General features: G+C 28.7%; 5 protein-coding genes across 5 annotated transcripts; 3 read left to right on the top strand and 2 right to left on the bottom strand.

Moving 5' to 3' along the window:
* Positions 1 to 767: 767 nt before the first annotated feature.
* Positions 768 to 2,681, bottom strand: OCT59_011704 (uncharacterized protein; the record flags this gene model as incomplete). The annotated part of the gene is made up of 5 exons (XM_066133952.1): positions 768 to 1,525; positions 1,607 to 1,666; positions 1,747 to 1,800; positions 1,872 to 2,225; positions 2,429 to 2,681. The coding sequence occupies 5 exons, from the start codon at positions 2,679 to 2,681 to the stop codon at positions 768 to 770; spliced, it is 1,479 nt and encodes a 492-aa protein (XP_065989265.1).
* A 1,926-nt stretch (positions 2,682 to 4,607) lies between these two features.
* On the bottom strand, positions 4,608 to 6,638 carry OCT59_011703 (uncharacterized protein; the record flags this gene model as incomplete). Its single annotated transcript, XM_066133951.1, has 7 exons — positions 4,608 to 4,838; positions 4,925 to 5,197; positions 5,263 to 5,535; positions 5,608 to 5,840; positions 5,906 to 5,965; positions 6,054 to 6,544; positions 6,625 to 6,638. The coding sequence occupies 7 exons, from the start codon at positions 6,636 to 6,638 to the stop codon at positions 4,608 to 4,610; spliced, it is 1,575 nt and encodes a 524-aa protein (XP_065989264.1).
* Positions 6,639 to 11,564: 4,926 nt separating this feature from the next.
* Positions 11,565 to 11,972, top strand: OCT59_011702 (uncharacterized protein; the record flags this gene model as incomplete). The annotated part of the gene is made up of 2 exons (XM_025325842.2): positions 11,565 to 11,642; positions 11,724 to 11,972. The coding sequence occupies 2 exons, from the start codon at positions 11,565 to 11,567 to the stop codon at positions 11,970 to 11,972; spliced, it is 327 nt and encodes a 108-aa protein (XP_025179152.2).
* Positions 11,973 to 12,665: 693 nt separating this feature from the next.
* OCT59_011701 (uncharacterized protein) lies at positions 12,666 to 14,054 on the top strand (the record flags this gene model as incomplete). The annotated part of the gene is made up of 2 exons (XM_066133950.1): positions 12,666 to 12,723; positions 12,829 to 14,054. 2 exons carry the CDS (start codon positions 12,666 to 12,668, stop codon positions 14,052 to 14,054), a joined length of 1,284 nt encoding a protein of 427 aa, XP_065989263.1.
* Positions 14,055 to 17,661: 3,607 nt separating this feature from the next.
* On the top strand, positions 17,662 to 18,936 carry OCT59_011700 (uncharacterized protein; the record flags this gene model as incomplete). The annotated part of the gene is made up of 3 exons (XM_066133949.1): positions 17,662 to 17,737; positions 18,140 to 18,183; positions 18,259 to 18,936. The coding sequence occupies 3 exons, from the start codon at positions 17,662 to 17,664 to the stop codon at positions 18,934 to 18,936; spliced, it is 798 nt and encodes a 265-aa protein (XP_065989262.1).
* Positions 18,937 to 19,809: the final 873 nt, after the last annotated feature.

Here is a 19,809-nt window from a genome sequence, read left to right as displayed (position 1 = left end):
TTATTTTATATTATTTATTTTCTTTATTTGTATTATTTATATGTATACAATTTTTATTAAAGTCATTGTAGGATAATTAGCTCAATAGTAATTAACCGATAGAATTTGTCATTTGTGTTCTATTAAAAAATGGCTTACATTAAAAAATATCACTATTGTAATCACATAGATATATTACGATGAAACACTGTCAATAGGATATCTATAGATTAGATGTCATTTGATAGAAAAAGAGATGGAGAAATAGATATAAATATACCTTCTGCCAACTCGTTGTTAACAAGGTTATATCAGATCATATTAAGATATATTGAAGTTATATTAAGTTATATTCCCTTAAGAAATATACCTCTATCACTTTTCATCACTTTTTATCATTTTGTTGTAAACTCATAACCCTATGTTAATCATTATACATCAGATAATTTTAACTTGTTGTTTCTGTATATTAATATATTTATTTATTACCTGTCATGTACTATCATTAATCGTATTTTGTAGTTGTTTACCTTGCTGATTCTTAAACAATACTGGAATACCAGGATAGGTAGTATTGAGTAAGAATCCTGTTGGTAATTGTGTGAATATACAATTAATATTTAATACTGACCCTTATTTACTGATATATTCAGTACCACTAGTAATATTTAATTATTTTTACTTAATAGAGTAATATATATTAATTATAAAATAAATAAAGTAATATATATCAATATGCAAATTTTATATAATCTTAATCTAATAAAATATTAATACTATAATAAATTCTAAATCTTATCATATGAATAATTAGTTATTATTTCTTCTACAGATCTCCATAAAATATGTCGAAAACCAATTACTAAAATAACAAATCCTTCTAATTTATTAGAATTTGATTTAGTTATTTTAATTCGTTTATCAAATATTCCTGAACTATAATAATCAATTGTTTTCCCTTTTGAAATGATATTCATATATGATTTTAATTGATTAACTCCATTATTTAATATATCTTCTATAGTTGTTTGTCTAGTTTCATTATGTTCTTTTGACCAGTATGTATATAATCTTTTTAATAGAACTTTTTCATCCTCTTTTTCAATAATTTTATCTAGGTTTTCCAGATCATTTGTATTAAACTTTTTTTTTTGATTTTTTATTAAACCAACTAATGAGATGTATTTCAATTCCAAACTAACATTATTATTTCCTATTCCCTTTAAAATAAAAATATCTGAATATCCAAATCGACCAAATCCTTTTGGTTTTGTACCATCCATTACTAGTGATAGTTCAGGAATACAATATTTTAATGGTAAAAGGCTTTCAACAATTGCCTGAAGAACAGGCTCATCTGCAGAAAATAAGTACATTTGTGATCTTGTTAATAGGAATGTTTTTAAAATTTCAATAAAAGGTATAATATTTCCAGAAACAAGATTTTCATATGCTGAAACAATAAGAGTAGCATCATTCACAACTTGCCTATATACTAATTTATCTTTATTTTGTTCTAAAATTTGAATTTGTTTTGTTATAAATCCTAATAAATAGTTAACAATATACAAAAAAATTAATAAATAAAATAAATGCAAAAAAATAGAATGAAAATATTATAATTTACCAGAAGAATCACTATTATTATCTCGTACTCTTTTTAATTTTCCTTTTTGTTTAACAAGTTCTAATAAATAGTTAACAATATACAAAAAAATTAATAAATAAATAAATGCAAAAAAATAGAATGAAAATATTATAATTTACCAGAAGAATCACTATTATTATCTCGTGCTCTTTTTAATTTTTCTTTTTGTTTAACTTGAGAAACAATTTTTTCAGTCCAAATCTTATTAAAAGTTCCAATGCTTCTCCTAAAGTATGCATTTCACTTCCTACATCATTATATATATAACAATTGCAAAATATGGGATGAATATCTTTTTCAAATTCTTCTGTATTTGTATATTGATCATGCTCTAATTTTAAAATTATAGTAAATAAATCCATTGGATTTTTTATAATCTTATTTGAAATTTCCTTTTCATCATATTTATAAAATGGATGGGTATTAGACTTTTTATCAAGTTCTTGAAGAATATTATAACAGAAATTAATGAGTTTAATGTTTTTATCTTTAACAGGAATTTTAATTATCCTTTTTGAATGGGATGCAATAGCAGTTACTTGATTTTCTTTTTCTTTTTCATATTCTTCTTGATGGGATGATACTTGATTTTCCTTTTCTTTTTATATTTCTTGATAATTTCTTGCCAAAATGTTTGCAATTTTGTTGAATAACGCAATTGTTCTGTAATTATCTGTTATAAACAAAGATTATTAGTAGTGCGTTAAAAATTTTTTATTTAGTTTTATTAGTGATAAAGAAGGTACATAGCCAGTTCCTCCTCCAGAACAAGCAGACTTTATCACAGCAAAGTTAGTACACCTGAACTGAGAGCCTTGGGTCGGCGATTAGCTACCAAGGATGTCAAATCCAGTTTCCACCCTTCACCAAATAAAACAACAAAGTTAAGGCACCTGAATCTAAGAGCCTTGGATTGGTTACCAAAGATGTCCTCCCTTTGCAAAATAAAAAAAACTGAATGCACCTTATCTTTAAAACCAGGGATAATTTTTCCTTCATTTATAAAATGAGCAATCCAAGTATTATTAAGTTCATTCCAATCATCTGAAAACATTGTATTATCTGAGAAAATTGAAGTAACAATGATTTTATGGTAATTGTTTAAAAATCCCCAATATGATGCTTTATTTTTCTGCTTTCTAATATAAGAAATAATGGCTAGAAAAATTAGTTATTAATAATATGATAATCTAAAATATAATTTCTCAGACTTACCATTTTGACCAAAATAGCTCTCAAATGTGCTCATATTAATTCAAAGTAAATGATAATTAATTTTTTAATTTAGATAATTGATTTATTTTTAATTTAGTAAATTTTGTAAATTTACTAATTGTGATTTAGAATTGAATGAGTTGGTGATGGGAAAAGAGTCTTAAATAAAAAAAATCTCTTGTATATAATATGACTTGGATTGACATATTGAAATATCTAAGTGAAAATAGTTGAATCTATTTTTTGTCACATTGATAAATACTGATAAATAATTGAATCATGTTGCCAAATATGGCAAAATATAATTTTTGAGTTTTATTTTAATTTATATTTGTTTAGCAAGTGAGTCAACTTTCATAAGTTTGACTCGTTTGATATATACATATTTAAAATATTTATGGTTGATCTAGTTATTCTAGTACATGTAATAATTGCAATATATATGTATGATATGAATACTATTATTAAGATAATTTCCAGAATGTTCCTTGAAGGCTAGTCATCTCGTAATTTACTTTTTTACTATTAATCATGGCTACATAATGCATATGTAAATATAAATCAATTTTATTGTATCAAAACTTTTTTTGATAAAACTTAATGTTTAATAAAATAATTATTAGCTTCTTATATACAAATATTTCATACTCATGAAGACAAGTTGCTTTTTATGTATATTATATGTATTATATGCATTTTATTTCTTTAAATTTATTAATAAAAGTTAGATTTTTAGTTTCACATAAAAAAAAAGAAAATTTTCTTGTTAAAACGAAACATCTTTAGCATTACCTTTTAATCCAATTATTATTGTTTTGAATGAAAAGTTTTTAGTCAAAGCTGCTGCTTTTCAAACTGAAAAAGTCTTTAACATGTAGATCATCTATAACAAATAAAATATTCTCTTAATCTCTTTATTTTTCATTCAGATGCTAAATCGGATTTGGAAAAAATATGATCAAAATTTCGATATAATATAATGAATTCCAAAATCAATCAAATAAATAAAAAAATTCCAACTAAATATTATGAAAAAACTATATAAAATAAAATAATATAAAATAGTATAATATAATAAAAATAATAAAAAAAATAACTAATTCTATACATATTAACTGTTAATGAAAATCGTTTCATTAGACACAAAATGATCTACCAGTTACTGGGACTTCGTAACACAATTGTTGATCATTTTGGTTTAATTATTCATATCAGATATCGGCTGATTGGAAAAATCAAGCCAATTAATATTTAAGCTCAGTTGATGGGTTCATTATCACAAGTCGAATTAATAAAAATAGTCTTAACCTGTTTGCAAATATTCCGGGCGATTTTTGGTTATATTCGTCCGATTTGTGGATATTTAAAGGCGATTTTATGGCGCGAATTGACACCAATCGGAATTCCTTTTTTCCGTATGAATCGGTATGACGATTTGTGAATTGTATATGACAATTTATGGTCAATATCAAAATAGTAAATGACGATTTGTGATTGATTTGTGAATTGTATATAACAATTTTACGGCCAATATCAAAATAGTAAATGACGATTTGTGAATTGTATATGACAATTTACGGTCAATATCAAAATAGTAAATGCAAATCATATGTCGATTTTAGAATATTGTTAGCTGATTTATCTGAATTTATGAACAATATATTTAATATTAATTGTAATGATATATATATATATATATTATTTATTAATTATATATGTGTATATTATAATAATATATATTATTTATTTAATGTGAATTTATTTATTAATCATCACGATTATGTTCATCATCATTAATGATGTCATTATTAACATCGTCGTCGTCGTCGTCGGATTCTGATGATGGGACCCAGGCGGAAGAGATCCACCATCTTGGCATTTTATCGTTCGGTTTGCTTTTATTGTCAATATAAGCATCGGAACGGTGACGAACACGAGTTAGTCCTGTTCCGGTTCCTATACCAATTTCATCGGCTCGATATAAAATCTCTTTAATCTAATAAATTATTATTGTAATACATAAAGGCTATATATTATTATATAAAGGTTATGTTTTTAAAATAATTCTAAAACTTTACTTACTCTAGTCGATCTCCATTCCTTGTTATAGATTTTGATCACTGAATTCGTACTTAGTATATTTTCAGGTCTTAGTCTATGATCTCTCTCTTCTTGCGCAATATCTTCGTCATTCGACGAACATTCGTCTGAATGTAGTTCAGGAGTGTTTATAGCCGTTTCACAATCTCTTATAAATTCGCTCCAAGAAATATCACCCGAAGGGTGACAATCGGTCAACAATTTATCTTTTGTTGAGACCATATGCAGCAGTCCTTTCCGACGCCTCCCTAATTTCTATTAAAAAGAATAAAAAGTTAATAATTTGTGTACATTTTTATTTTAGGTAATAAATTTCATACCTGATCTCTTCTTGATGCAATATGTTGTTTTCTGTTATGTTTCTCAATTCGTCCGTCTTCCTGTCTTAATCTCCAAATCTCTCGCCGGCTCTTATGTAATTGCTTGATTACTTTCATTATCTCTGTATCGTAAGCTTTCAGAGATGGGTTCATGGCGGACTTAATCGCTGGTAGAAGTCTTTTGTTCAACGTTTTCTTTTGACTTCCGAAAGTTTTCGAAAGATCGAAGTGCAAGTTAGTATTCAAACTATTGTATATTTGAACAACTTCATCCTATTTAAATACAACGAAACAATGTCAGTTGCTAAGATTAGATTAAAGATAGAATTCATAATGTATAGTCACGTGAAGTGTTTTTCTGAAACTGTTTGACATTGGAGATAATTTTCTATTTCTTCTTCTTTTTAAGACGGGTGATGACACGTCTTCACTGGATCGATTTGGAATCCCAGACGATTGGATATTGGATAATAGGGTTGGGAAGGTTGGAAAGGTTGATTGGAGTTGCTGCGACAGCGCATTTAAGAATTCTTGAATCCCTGGTTGTTGCGGTTGTTGCTCTTGTTGTCCAAGATTTCCTATTATAAATTAATGAACATAATGAACATGATGAAAAAAATCTCTTAGAATTCTACTATATTACTTCTCATCACCGAGGGAGAGCGGGAGTGACGTGAGGTACGATTCAAATTCGATTCATCTCCTATTAATATTATAAAGTTAATAATTAGATTATATAAAGTTAATAATTAGATTAAATATAATTTTAACCAGAAAATATTTATTATTACCTCTTGTCAATGGTCTCCCTCTTATTGAGGGGGAGCTAGAATGAGATCGATAATATTGGGACCGACTTCGAGAACGATATCGTTGGGAGTTTCGTCTCTGAGATTGACCTCGAGAACGAGATCGATATTGGCGAGAGTCTCGCGTATGAGAACGACGAGAGTCTTGCGTATGAGAACGACGAGAGTCTTGCGTATGAGAACGACGAGAGTCTTGCGTATGAGAACGACGAGAGTCTCGCGTATGAGAACGACGAGAGTCTCGCGTATGAGAACGACGAGAGTCTCGCGTACGAGAATGACGAGAGTCTCGCGTATGAGAATGACGAGAGTCTCGCGTACGAGAACGACGAGAGTCTCGCGTATGAGAACGACGAGAGTTTTGTGATTGAGAACGTTGAGAACGAAGGGAGTCTTGTGATTGAGAACGTTGAGAACGAAGGGAGTCTTGTGATTGAGAACGTTGAGAATCTCGAGAGCGAGAAGAATTACTACTACGTATAATTTAATTGGTTTCAATGTTGAATGGTATAATAGAATATTGAACAAAAAATATAATATGGTAACCACTTACTTCCTTTGAGACATTATTTTTGATGATAAATTTACGTCCGTCTTAAAATGAGACCACGAAACTTACTTGCGAGACACACGTATTGCAAGACACACGTACACGTACATGGACATATTAATATTTATAACAATTCTAACCATTTTGCGGCGTGCCATCGTTTGTGTCAGCACGCAGAATTGTATTTTTGAAATGTGAAAGTATAATAACTAATAAAGGAGGCACTCGGCTTATATAATAAAATAATTGATTTTGTTTGTTCACGTGGTAATCGTATACTTGTGCTTTCCTCATATAGTAATATTAGTCGAAATCATTTAGACCAATCAAAAAACTCCGGCACATTTAATAATCACGATTAAGAAAAGTTCGAACGAACTTTTCTTCCTTATCGTTGAAGATCTTTAATCACAAGACTTTGAGAATTAAGAAAAGTTCGAATGAACTTTTCTTCCTTATCCAGTAATATTAGTCGAAATCATTTAGACCAATCAAAAAACTCCGGCACATTTAATAATCACGATTAAGAAAAGTTCGAACGAACTTTTCTTCCTTATCGTATTTTAGGATCTCCCTATTGATAGCCATAATATCGGAGACTGTGCAGCCGAAGATTGTTGCTAACTTTTCTGCTGAATAATAATGCAAAAAATCTATTATGAAAAAAAAAAAAAATTTTTTTTTTTCCTTTGATATTGATTGCATATAACCCCTTATTTATTAATAATCACATTGAATGGTTTAAACGTGGCAAACATTATGATTTGGATGGGCGACATGAATTTAAAATACAATGTTGTATTAAATTGTTGAAGATCTTTAATCACAAGACTTTGAGAATTAAGAAAAGTTCGAACTTCGAATGAACTTTTCTTCCTTATCCTTGAAGATCTTTAATCACAAGATTTTGAGAATTAAGAAAAGTTCGAATGAACTTTTCTTTCCGTATATCACATTGTTCCTGATCACGAAGATCACATTTACGTTATATGCCTAAACGTAACGGTTACACAGCAGTGTTAAGAAATAATTATCATTAAATGAATTTTATTTATTTAAAAAGAAATTTTTTTATTTAATGCAATAACGGCCATATATTCTTTTGGATTTCTCTTTCCAACACAAAATTTACATTTAATAAATTTTCCTAATATGTTTTGTATTGGGATGATACTATCTCTACTCATGGCATAAAATTCGTTAGACCATAGTTCTATGTTGCATGAATTTATGTCTTCCTTATCCACTTGAAAATGATACCTTATTTTGTGATCCTGAACTGGTTTGTACCATCTAACCAGTGCTAATGAATGGACTAACGATTGTCTTTTATAAATAGTATGTTTAAAAAAGAATTGAATTTGTCCAGGATATGTGTCAACTGTTCCATCATCCTGAACAAATCGAGCTAATATATATGACGATTTTTCATGCCGAGCTGCTTGAATGGAACCGTATATGTCTGCACCGATTCTTAATCGGCCATACTGTTTTATATTGGAATTTATTACAATATTATTACTTGGATCGATCATAGACGAGATAGAAATGAAATTATCATTGTACAAATTTTCATAGTATTCCACCAAAAGGTTTAAAATATCTGTCGGAAGGAATGTTTCTTTGTATGGGTCCATTAACATTCCGGGAAAAGGCTCTGTTCCGATAGCCGATTCATCTTCAATAAGAGCGAGTCTTATGAAATCTTGATATTCATCGCTCGTAAAGTCGTCAAGTGCAGCCAGGCTGCCAGTTGATTTTCGAGGTTTTATGAAGTCCAAGGAAGTGCGCAGGAGTTCATCATCACAATTGGAAAGGAAATACTTGAGGAAAGAATTTTCGTTTATGATTTTTAGAAGTTCGGGCTCAATGTTACGTTTACTATTTTGATAGGAACCTACATTTTTTTTTAATAATAAATTTGTTATTTGAAACAATGCTGTTTAAAAATCAGTAAATTAATTTATACCTAGAATTCCATTCATTCGTTCAAAACTAAAACACCAGAACGAAGATAAAGGGCCATAATCTAATGCGCATTCACAGATATGAAGACACAAATGCAAATTTGGGCTTATTTTCTCTTGGCCGTATTTCTGTTCGACTAGTTTATTCATTTCAAATAGTCTAATAAACGCTTCATCTAACTCCTTTTTTTGTAGTTCCCGACCAGTTAATATTTTGCAGGCACGTACAAAGTATGCAAGGATTTTTTTATCAATTTCATCCAAAAAATCCCATGTGATGGGTATTGCAAAAATCATGATGAATGTTTTCCACATGTCAGCTGTAAAATTCGAAAACCCATCACCGGTGGCTATCCTGGCAGGACGACGCCCAAGATCACTTGCTATCTTAATTTCGTCAGCCCTTTTTTGCATTATTTTCAATTTTGCATCATCTAAAATCCCTTCTCCTATCCAAAGTTTCATTACTATCCATTTGGCTACTCCGAGGAATAGACAATGCATAGGATCAACTACACAATGTCGCACAGGGTTAAAATAATGTAAATTATATATTTCGGACCAACGAACATAATGTTGGGATACGTGAGCTTTCCGTGATTCTTCGGTTTGGCATTGTTTCCATTCACTCGCCTTTTCCCTAATTATCTTAATGTCTCGATCAACAAACCAATCTTCCAAATCCGAAAATCCTCCGAAATTCGGTTGGTTGCCAACAAAATTTGCGGACTTATGACACCGATAACACGCAATACGTGCAGAAATAAATCCGCATAACTTTCGGGTAGCAGGCACGTCACTGGAACAGCCGATTATCGCACCTCGTATAAAACGATCATTGTTGCTTTCATGAGTTATTATGTTGTAACCATTCCATAAATGAACTAATTGGTTTATTATCGGATACAAATAATTATTTATCTCATGAAGCTTCGGCTCATTCGGACCGGGGATCACCGCCAATGTCAGGATATTATGTGACTTGTAGCGTTCGGTGCGTGGCAAATTACATATAACGGCGTAAACCACACCGACAGAATATGACGAACTTAGAAATGGTTGGAACCAATCCATATTTATCATTAAACCAAGATTTGTATCGGCGCGTTCCTTTGTAAAAAAAAGATCATCGTTATCGTCCTTAAACTCCTTCCAAATCATACCATCATAGATGTCGAATAACGCTTCTGTATCATTTTTTCTATTTGCCCACTCTCGACACGATGTCTCAAAATCTTTGCGACCAAAAAGAAGAGTTAATTGTTGCCTAATATTACCTATTGGGTACGTCATAATCGGGCGATATATTTGTTGATTATTATTATTTATTTCTTTGGTCAAAGGATTATTACATGGTTGTCGAAAACGTTGTATGGTATGATTTGGAAAATTAATGAAACTACATGTCTGGACTTCGGTTTTGCCCAGTAACTCGTTAATGTCATAAAGTTTATGGCATTTGTTGCAGGCGGCATATTGAATTATATCTGTGGGTATTCCTAGTTCCTTTTTTGCCATGTACAAGGATGAAGGAAAGGACAAAAATTTATTTTTATCAATTGTCGAAAGTAAGAGACTTAAAAATTTAAATAAAGAGTCAATAGCAACATTTGGTAATTTAAATCGTTGTTTGTATTCTAATAACCATAGAATAATCCAACAATAATGCATATGATGGTTATTAACTGTATTAGGACGTTTGGGCTTATCGTCAAAATTTGGCGATGCAAAGTTAATCTCCTCATATTCATCATTTTCAGAATCTACTTCGTTTTCAGAATCGATATTTTGATCATTATCCTCGGGATCCTCCGAATGTCTATTTTGATCATTATCGTCCAACAATAAATTTTCAAGAATTCTATTAGAAATTTTTCCTTTTTTTACGCTTTGCATAGGCAACTTTTTTGTTAAAAAATTATAATTTCTTTTGGGAAACTCCATTCCATCATCATCCATTTCTTCGCGCATTATTTCATCAGGTAGCCCAGGTAGCCCGGATGGACCAGCTTCTTGTTCATCATCCATTTCTTCGCGCATTATTTCATCAGGTAGCCCAGGTAGCCCAGATGGACCAGTTTCTTGTCCGTTATCATACATTTCAATATTGCCCATTTCATCAGATGGCCCGGTTTCTTGTCCGTTATCATACATTTCTTCATCATCCGGTAGCACAGATAGTCTAGCTTTTTGATACTTAATTTTTCTTGACATAAATTCTTCATGCTTTATTTTCGTTCTTGGATCCACCAATTTATTACCTTCACACTTATCACAAAAACATTGCACTTTAATTCTCGTTCTTAAAGACATTTTTAACGAATAGAGTTTAACAATATAAACTATATAAAATCAGAACTAATCAATCATTCATACATTTAATTTTTTATTGTATAAGCCACATTTTATTAATTTGACACATTTTATTAATTTATAATATAAATATTCACAAGAACAATATGTTGTAAACAATACGTCCCATTCTTTGAGAAATAATTCAATGATCCAATCACACATTCACATTGCCGACTTCCTTAATCAGAATGTGTATTAATAGTTATGAAATATCGATTCCTTAATCAGAATGTATATTAATAGTTATGAAATATCGATTCTTCAGATGCAGATGTTCAGTTCAGAAGCACATGTATTATTTTTTTTGCCCCCATATCGAGGGAATTAGCTACATAATTCAATCACATTATCAATTTCTTTAATTAGTTATATTACATATAAAAATATAGATAAATTGATAAATCTTTTTAAAAAAAAATCACGAATTTTAACTAGGGAACCGTGGGATAAATAAATAATAATAATCCTTTTCATTCAGTTCCTTTAATCACATAGTTTTAATTTGTCTGGGATACGTTAAGTAAGTTAGAACGAAACGAACTTTTTCTTTTTATAATATCATTGCATTATAATAGATTTAATAACGTAATCTTGATGATTTAAAGATTAAAATTTTAAATAATGACTTCCACTTCAAGAAGAAACAAACGCATAAAATATTTTAGTCGTAATCAGCATCGTCAAAAGCAGCAGCAATCGGTAATTATTAATTAGTAATATAAAAATGGTTTATTTTTTTATTAAACATTTATATATTTTTTATTATTATTCATTTATTAGAAACAAAATCAAAATTTAGATAACGCACTTGCTGATGCAGTAAATAATATGTATATTTCGCAAACAAATTTTGTACCAAGAGAGTGGTATGAAAAGTTGTGGAGGGATTTTAAAGATCTTGATAGAGACTATGGAAATTTAAATATTAGGTTTAGATTTGGATTGAGTTTGTGGAGAGTTTTATTAATTTTTATAATGATATATTGTTTAATAACTTTAATAAAATTTTTTTTGAATCACGTACTATAAACATTATTTTGTTTGGATTTTTTTTATTATAATTTTTGTAAAAAAAAAATTCATTCGTAATCTTCTTCTTCCCAATTAATTTCGGATATAATTTCCAAATAATTGACATTCGCGTGTCGGTACCTTGATCCGTCTTGCAGCTCTTAAAATATTTTTAAGTTCTTTCGCTGTAATTTATGTATTATTACAATATTTTAATATTTTTTTTTGTTGTTTGATTTTGCTTCGATTTATATAAGTAAATAATAATATAAAAATAATTAAATATTAATATTTATCCCATAAGCAAATTTTGTACCAAGAGAGGATTATGAAAATTAAAATAATAGAATTTGTATTACAATAGATTGTCCAAGAAAAGTTCGAGCGAACTTTTCTTAACTTAATGTATAATATAAAAAAATAATTGACATGTGAGAATATCAATCAACAAAAAAGTCCTTCATGAGAATATCAAAAAATAATAATAACATAACAATGTAATTTAACATGTTTCAGAAAAAAAGAGGGGGGGGGGGGGGGGGGGAATGTATCATTTGATTTTACATGACTTGCGTAATTAGATCGATCTGTTTCTTGTATTTTTTCTCAAAACCGTAAATTTTTTTTTCAAATATAATATCGTGAATTTTTTTTTCAAATATAATATCGTGAATTTTTTTTTTAAATATAATATCGTGAATTTTGTTTTCAATGGAGACGACTTCATCATCTCAAGGGACCACCTTTTCATCTCAAGAGAATTCGCTAAGTAAATCATCTTATTCATTAAATAAATAGTAAAATTGATTTATTAAAATTATTAATTATTACAAATTATTATTAATTACAACTTATATTAATTATTTTCAAATAGAAAAAAAGCTCTTAGAATTTGGAATAAAAACAAAAAGAATGATGTTTGAATTGGGCATCAGTACTCTCAATATTACCGAAAAAGAAATAATGATGGAAAATAATGAACTTGGAGTGTTAAAAGTGATCCTCAGTAACAATGATGCCATAAAAGAAAACGAAGATGATGATGTCTCAAAAGATGATGATACATCATCAAAATTATCTATAAATCTGGATAATAAGAAACGACCATTCTTGACAGAACAAAATGTTAAAATGGCGAAAATTCTATATGTATTATTAGCAAATATAGAAAAACTTTCGGATCATCCTCCAATGATGAATCCATTCGAAATCGAAAAGCAAGAAACGTATATTCAATTATTATTAAGTAAACTTCTTGAAAAAAACACAAAAGAAGAATTCGAATCTGAAATAGAAAACAATAAAATTTTTTTAAAAATTGAGTATACGAACGAAAATGAAGATGAAATTGACGAAAGTGATGTTATTTCGGAGGTTGAGCTGTTAAAACTTGGTGAATCGTCTTTTAGCCAAATTAAAGAAGAAACCATTAAAACCTTGGTTTCGCAATTAGTAATAGTTTACGATAAAGTTCTCCAACAGCATATTGATGTAGAAATGAAAAGACGAAAAAGTTTCCGAGATTACATAAATTTTCTATCAATTTATCGAAAAATAGAAATATATTGCAATTTATATAAGATAAGAATAAAAGGCCAGACGATAAAAAATCAAGTTAGCAATAAAATTGTTGAATATTCCCAACAAAAAATTCAACATAATGATTTAAAAATCATTATCAAAGCAGCGAAAAGAATAGAAAGACTAACAAATCTTTCAAACGGTGATTGGCGAGTAATTGATATGGTTCCAAACCTAGATATTAATTTTTTTAGATCAACATCAATAAGTGTCATCGCATTTGAGTGTTGGTTGAAGATTGTCGAAACGAATCAAATTCTTTCTGAAGAAGATTGTCATAAGATATATTTGAAAAAAAAAGATGATGATAATAAATTAAGAAAAGATAATATTAAAAAAGTATATCAATTAGTAAATAATGATGATGAATTAAATAATGATGATGAATTTTCAGGGAATATTCAAGATGATTCTTCCAACTCACCAAGATACTATCCGGATGATGTAGAATTGGAAGACTCCCCAAGATATTATCCGGATGTTGATGATCCTATGGATGAGGATGTGAATGACATTTAAAACAGCGTTCATATAGTTCTTTTGACGGTATCTTAATTTCCTCAAGAAAATTTATATAATATTTAGTTTTTTTATTCATAAGTAGAAGTTAAATTTTTTTAATTTTTTTAAATTTTTAATTTTATATATTTTATATATCATTTTTTTGTGTACTTGATTCAAGAAAAGTTCGAGCGAACTTTTCTTAAAATTTTATTGTAATACAAATTTGATAACGTGATTTTATTTTTAAATTTTTAATTTTATATATTTTATATATCATTTTTTTTTTGTGTATTCAAGAAAAGTTCGAGCGAACTTTTCTTAAAATTTTATTTTAATACAAATTTGATAACGTGATTTTGATTCGCTCGAAAACTTTTCTTGAATCTGATCTGGGATCAGCTTTAACGTAATACAAGATAACATGACTCAAGAAAAGTTTCGCTCGAACTTTTCTTAAATTTATATTCTTAATTCAAGATAACGTGATCTCAATTCAAGAAAAGTTCGTTCGAACTTTTCTTAAATTTACATTCTTAATTCAAGATAACGTGATCTCAATTCAAGATAACGTAGAAATTAAACGCGTCAATTTTAAACTTTTTTTTTACTCTTTTACGACGTGTTAAAACGATGTTAGTTAAAATTCTATTTTACGTGATACAATCATTTAATCCTGTGATACTGATATCGATAATCATATAATTTTACGTATTAACTACAATACAATATTTTTTTTTAATTAATTAAAGAAAAAATTTCAATAACAAGTACAAATATCGGAAAAAAATCTTTTTTATAAAAAATAACTTTAATACAAATATTATCTTTATTTGTGATGCCGAATTGTTCTTATTATAATAAAGTTTTTAAGGAACAAAAGGATGACGAAAGGGCGATCAAGGATGAAATAATGATAAAAGGAACGATCAAGGACGAAAAGGGAACAAAAGAAACGATAAAGGAAACGAAAAAAAAGATTAAGGACGAAATAATGATGAAAGGAGCGATCAAGGATGAAAGAGAAGCGAAAGATACGGATAAAGAATGAAAGAGAAAACAAAAGAAACGAAAGGGAATAAGAACGAAATGAAAGAATGAAATACAAAAAGCGAAGTCCAAAAGCAAATAAAAGAAAAGCCCAACCAATAAAAGAAAAGAAGAAAAAATGGTTAATTAAAGAAGACAAATTTTTCAAGATTCAAGCGTCTTGAACTTACCATTTACTGGGAGCCTGATGCCGAAATCTAAAGCCGTTAAAAGCCGAAAAGAATAACCTAAACCTAAGCACCTACAAAAAAAAAGAACGTTAGTCAATGCCATAAATTAATAAAATAACAACGTTAAAAAATAGAAACATACCGAAAGTAAAAAGCATCAAAAATTTAAAAAAAAGCACTAGTTAAAATAAAGATCTTTGGTTGCGACTAAGAAAAGTTCGCTCATTTCAATGCAAGATGGTACTTGTCTGCTACCAATGAAAATCACATTGATACCCAAGTTGCACGACGAGGACGTCAGTACCAACGCAACTCAAAAAAATAATTATGAATAACTATCAGTTATACAACGCCTTATCCAGGATAGCCAAATAGAGAAGGACGTTCACAGTAGGCCGTCCTCCGTACGCCAGGTCTGGTTACCTGACTGGAAACTTTCGCAAACTGTGGCCACGAAGGACTTCCGGTTCTCAAATTTTACTAGTTGTATAACGCCCTTAGGAAGACCATCATTCACAATTATGTTGAATAGAAAATCTTTTTCTATATATTTATATATATATAAAAAAAAAAAAATTACGAAGATTGATTATACATCATTTAAGATTTCATATTTCTAAATTTTTCCAACTTACACGAGCATGATTATAGAAATCATACGTTGTATGGACTTATAAAGCAACAAAATTGGTATGCTGTAGTACCGATTCGGTTACTCTGATCCCATCACAAGATATCAAATTTTACTTAAAATGGTGATCGATCAACATCCATGATATGAAAAAAAAAAAAAAAATTTTTTACTCGTTTTTTTTTTTTAGGCGTAGGACGTCAGGTAAATTGTTTTTTTTTAACAAAATATTTACTAACGCTTCAATTTTCTCTTTTTTTACCTTTTTAGACGTTTAGACGGTCTTGAAGATATGACGGACTCATATTAATTAGAATTTATTTTTAAAGAGAGCTTATAAAGCAGAGGTCTTTTACTTTGCCTTTACACTTTATTTTATAGGTAAATAGGGGTTGCGTTTAGAGAAGCAAAATTTATAGAAGAAGCACATGATATTCCGATGAAGTCTCTTACTTTGCCTTTACACTTTATTTTATAGGTAAATAGGGGTTGCGTTTAGAGAAGCAAAATTTATAGAAGAAGCACATGATATTTCGATGAAGTCTAACAGGTGGTGAATAGCACCAGTCCGAGGAGAAGGGGTCAATAGGACCTGCTACGGAGGAATATCATACTTCTGATTATATAGAAGGTGTGACCTCTCGCTTGGTAGGTTCAATCAAAGTATGCATATTATGGTTAGCATCACCAGTGTAAATGACTACCTCGAAGTCTTACCACTAGTTATTATTTTTTATGTATAGTAAAGATAATGTATATTTTTTATATTAAATTTATGCCATATATAATAAATTTATAATAATAAATATAATAAATGAAAATAAATAACCCTAATTTCTAATTATCATAATCAATTATTAAATTATTTATATCGTACTTCGTATATCAAAATAGCAACTATGTTAAAATTTGCTTTGATGAATATCGGCTAAATTTGGTACACGCTATACTAGAATCGGCATAAACTATTTTTATAAAGATATGTAAATCGGCATGTTCAATATATCGGCATGTTTATACATGTATCGACATACATATATTAATATCATCCATAGATATTTTATGATAGGCGTGTTTATACTAATATCGGCACACTTTATTAAAAATCGCCAAAATCCGATTTTTCTTCATTTGACCTGTGTATATAACTGATGGGTTACTTATTGTCATTACATATAAAATTATGGGAGGCTTTTCTGATCAGCTGATATGTTCTGATGAAAAATCATTATTTATTATTGTTTAATTTTCATATCCATAATTTCTTAGGGGGTGGGTGACTGGGTGGCGCATTACGCCGTTACGTCATCGTTTTGAAATGGAATGACAGGTTAACATTACGTTTACGTTAACGTTAACGTTAACATAAGATGCTCCCATATTTAGTATTTATTTGTAATTATATAATACACTTATATTAACTTTGATTTAAGCTTTTCTATTTAAATACGATCGGCAGCCAACAAATCTTTTAGTGGTGTAAATAATGGTAAATTGATGCGACAAAGGTCATTCTTTCCATAAAAAGGTTTTCCCGTTTCGGCCGATAATAATTAAAAATAGAATTAATTGCATTAATAAATGATCATTTCAGTTTTCTCATACTTCTCATACCTTCCATAAAAGTTAGCATATTGTTTTCGGTTGATAATGATCTATTCTTTGCAAACATCGTACATTCTCATTTGTCAATCATGCCGATCTTAATATTTTTTTTAAAAGAATAAAAGAACATTCTTCTCCGAACCATACTGTAATAATTGATATTCGTACTATGTATCAATCAAGCGTGGAAGAACAAGAAGAATATGGAAGGTGTATGGAATGTAGACAAATGAATACGCTCTTGTGTAAGTCACATTTGGGTCCGACAATCTTGTGTCAGACTTGTGATTTAAATTTAAGAACACGAAAATTTGGTATATGCATAAAATGCAAACAAATAAATACTGGACAGAATTGGTGTCAGCCTTGTAATTCAGATAGATTTCGACAAAATTTTAGTAATTGGGCTAGTAATAATGATGACGTTGATAAATTTATTCAAAACAATCAACTATCAGCAAAAAATAAATATCAATTATTAGAGTGGATACCCTATGATAGGTTTCATGATGGAGTTAAATATATTACAAAAGGCGGGTTTGGAAAAATATATAAGGCATGCTGGAAGGATGGCTATATATCACATTGGAATGTAATTAAACATCGATGGCAAAGAAATAATGCAAATAAATGTGTGGCTCTAAAAGTTTTAGAAAAATCACAAAAACTTAAATCAGAATTTATCGATGAAGTATATATTTGATTTATTATTAAAATTTTATCTATAAATGTTTTAATTTGCTAATTAATTTATTTATTAATATAGATCACATCACATGTAAAAATAATTGATAGAAATACAACGAATGAAATTGTCAGATGTTATGGGATAAGCCAAGATCCAAGTACAAATAATTATGTAATGGTTATGAAATATGCCGAAAATGGAAGTTTAAGAAGTTCATTGGATAGAAGGAATATAAAGCATAAACCAAATTTTATTAAACTTAGTGAGTTGAAAAAAAGATGTAGTAAATTAATGCATATTGCAAGCGGAATTAAAAGAATTCATGAAAAAGGATTAATTCATCGAGATTTACATACTGGGAATATAGTATGTTTTGTTAGAGGAATTGGTATAACTGATATGGGATTGTGTAAACCGGTAAATTATGAGGAATTAGAAAATAAGGTTTATGGTGTTTTACCTTATATGGCTCCTGAAATTATAGGAGGAAAGATTTATAGTTTTGGCATAATTATGTATGAAATAATTTCAGAAACACCTCCATATCCAAATATTAATCATGATGAACATTTGGCAATAGACATCTGTGAAGGGCTAAGACCCAATTTTAATATTAAGGTACCACAATTAATTGTGCATTTAATTAAAAGATGTCTAGATGTAAATCCATCAAATCGACCAAGTGCAAAGGATCTTTCAAGAACTTTTCACGAATGGACAACAGATTTTGCTAATTATAGAAATGATCGACCATAATTAATTAAAACGGAATTAATTAAACAAATTAAAGAAATAGAAATTAGTTATAATTTTTCAACTACTAATAATTTACCCTTAACAAATAAGGAGCATCCTGGAGCTATATATACGAGTAGACCTTTTAATTTTAATAATCTTCCTGAACCAAAAAATTCTGATAATTATTATGAAAATTGTGATAATATATCAGATATGATATATTTAGGTATTTAATGAAATATTTTTTATTTGTTTATTATTTCAAACTACTTACAAATTACTTTTATCTTTTATAGAAGAATCTTCAAATTCTAATAATAGCGAATGTTTAGAATGAGAAATCATAAATTGAATTACAATAACTGAAGTTTTGTTGGTAATTAAATTTTATATGATGTTAACAAACGATTAAGATAATAGTTATTTATATTTAGCGATTATATAGTTTATGTATAACACTATTTATGTAATTTATCTTTCTCATATAAATAAATGAAAATCAATTTATAATAGATCAAAATACAGTATTTTATTAACATTAATTTATTAAAAAATGGCACAAAATGTAATAAAAACGCAAAATTAGGAAAATATGCATATAATATTATTGAATCTGCTGTCACGTTTGGGTTAACATTAAAGCGTTAAGATACAACAATTTCCTCGTCTGGAAGCTTATTCAACATCAAATTAATGATCATTACACTCTGAAAATTATATCATCGCAGATCGTTTAGCAAAAAAATGGATGTTATTAAACACAATTCTTTACTCATTGGCTTCAATTTGTAGAATAATTTACACATCGTAGATCGCAATATCAGAAAGTGGGTAAACATACCTATATATTAATCCTATTTATTCAACATATTCGTCAATAATCATCGCTTA

Source organism: Rhizophagus irregularis, chromosome 2 (genome assembly GCF_026210795.1).
Source record: "Rhizophagus irregularis chromosome 2, complete sequence".
In the NCBI taxonomy this organism is placed as follows: domain Eukaryota; kingdom Fungi; phylum Glomeromycota; class Glomeromycetes; order Glomerales; family Glomeraceae; genus Rhizophagus; species Rhizophagus irregularis.
The sequence above is the reverse complement of the archived record's forward strand: the minus strand, read 5'-3'. Positions and strand labels throughout refer to the sequence as shown.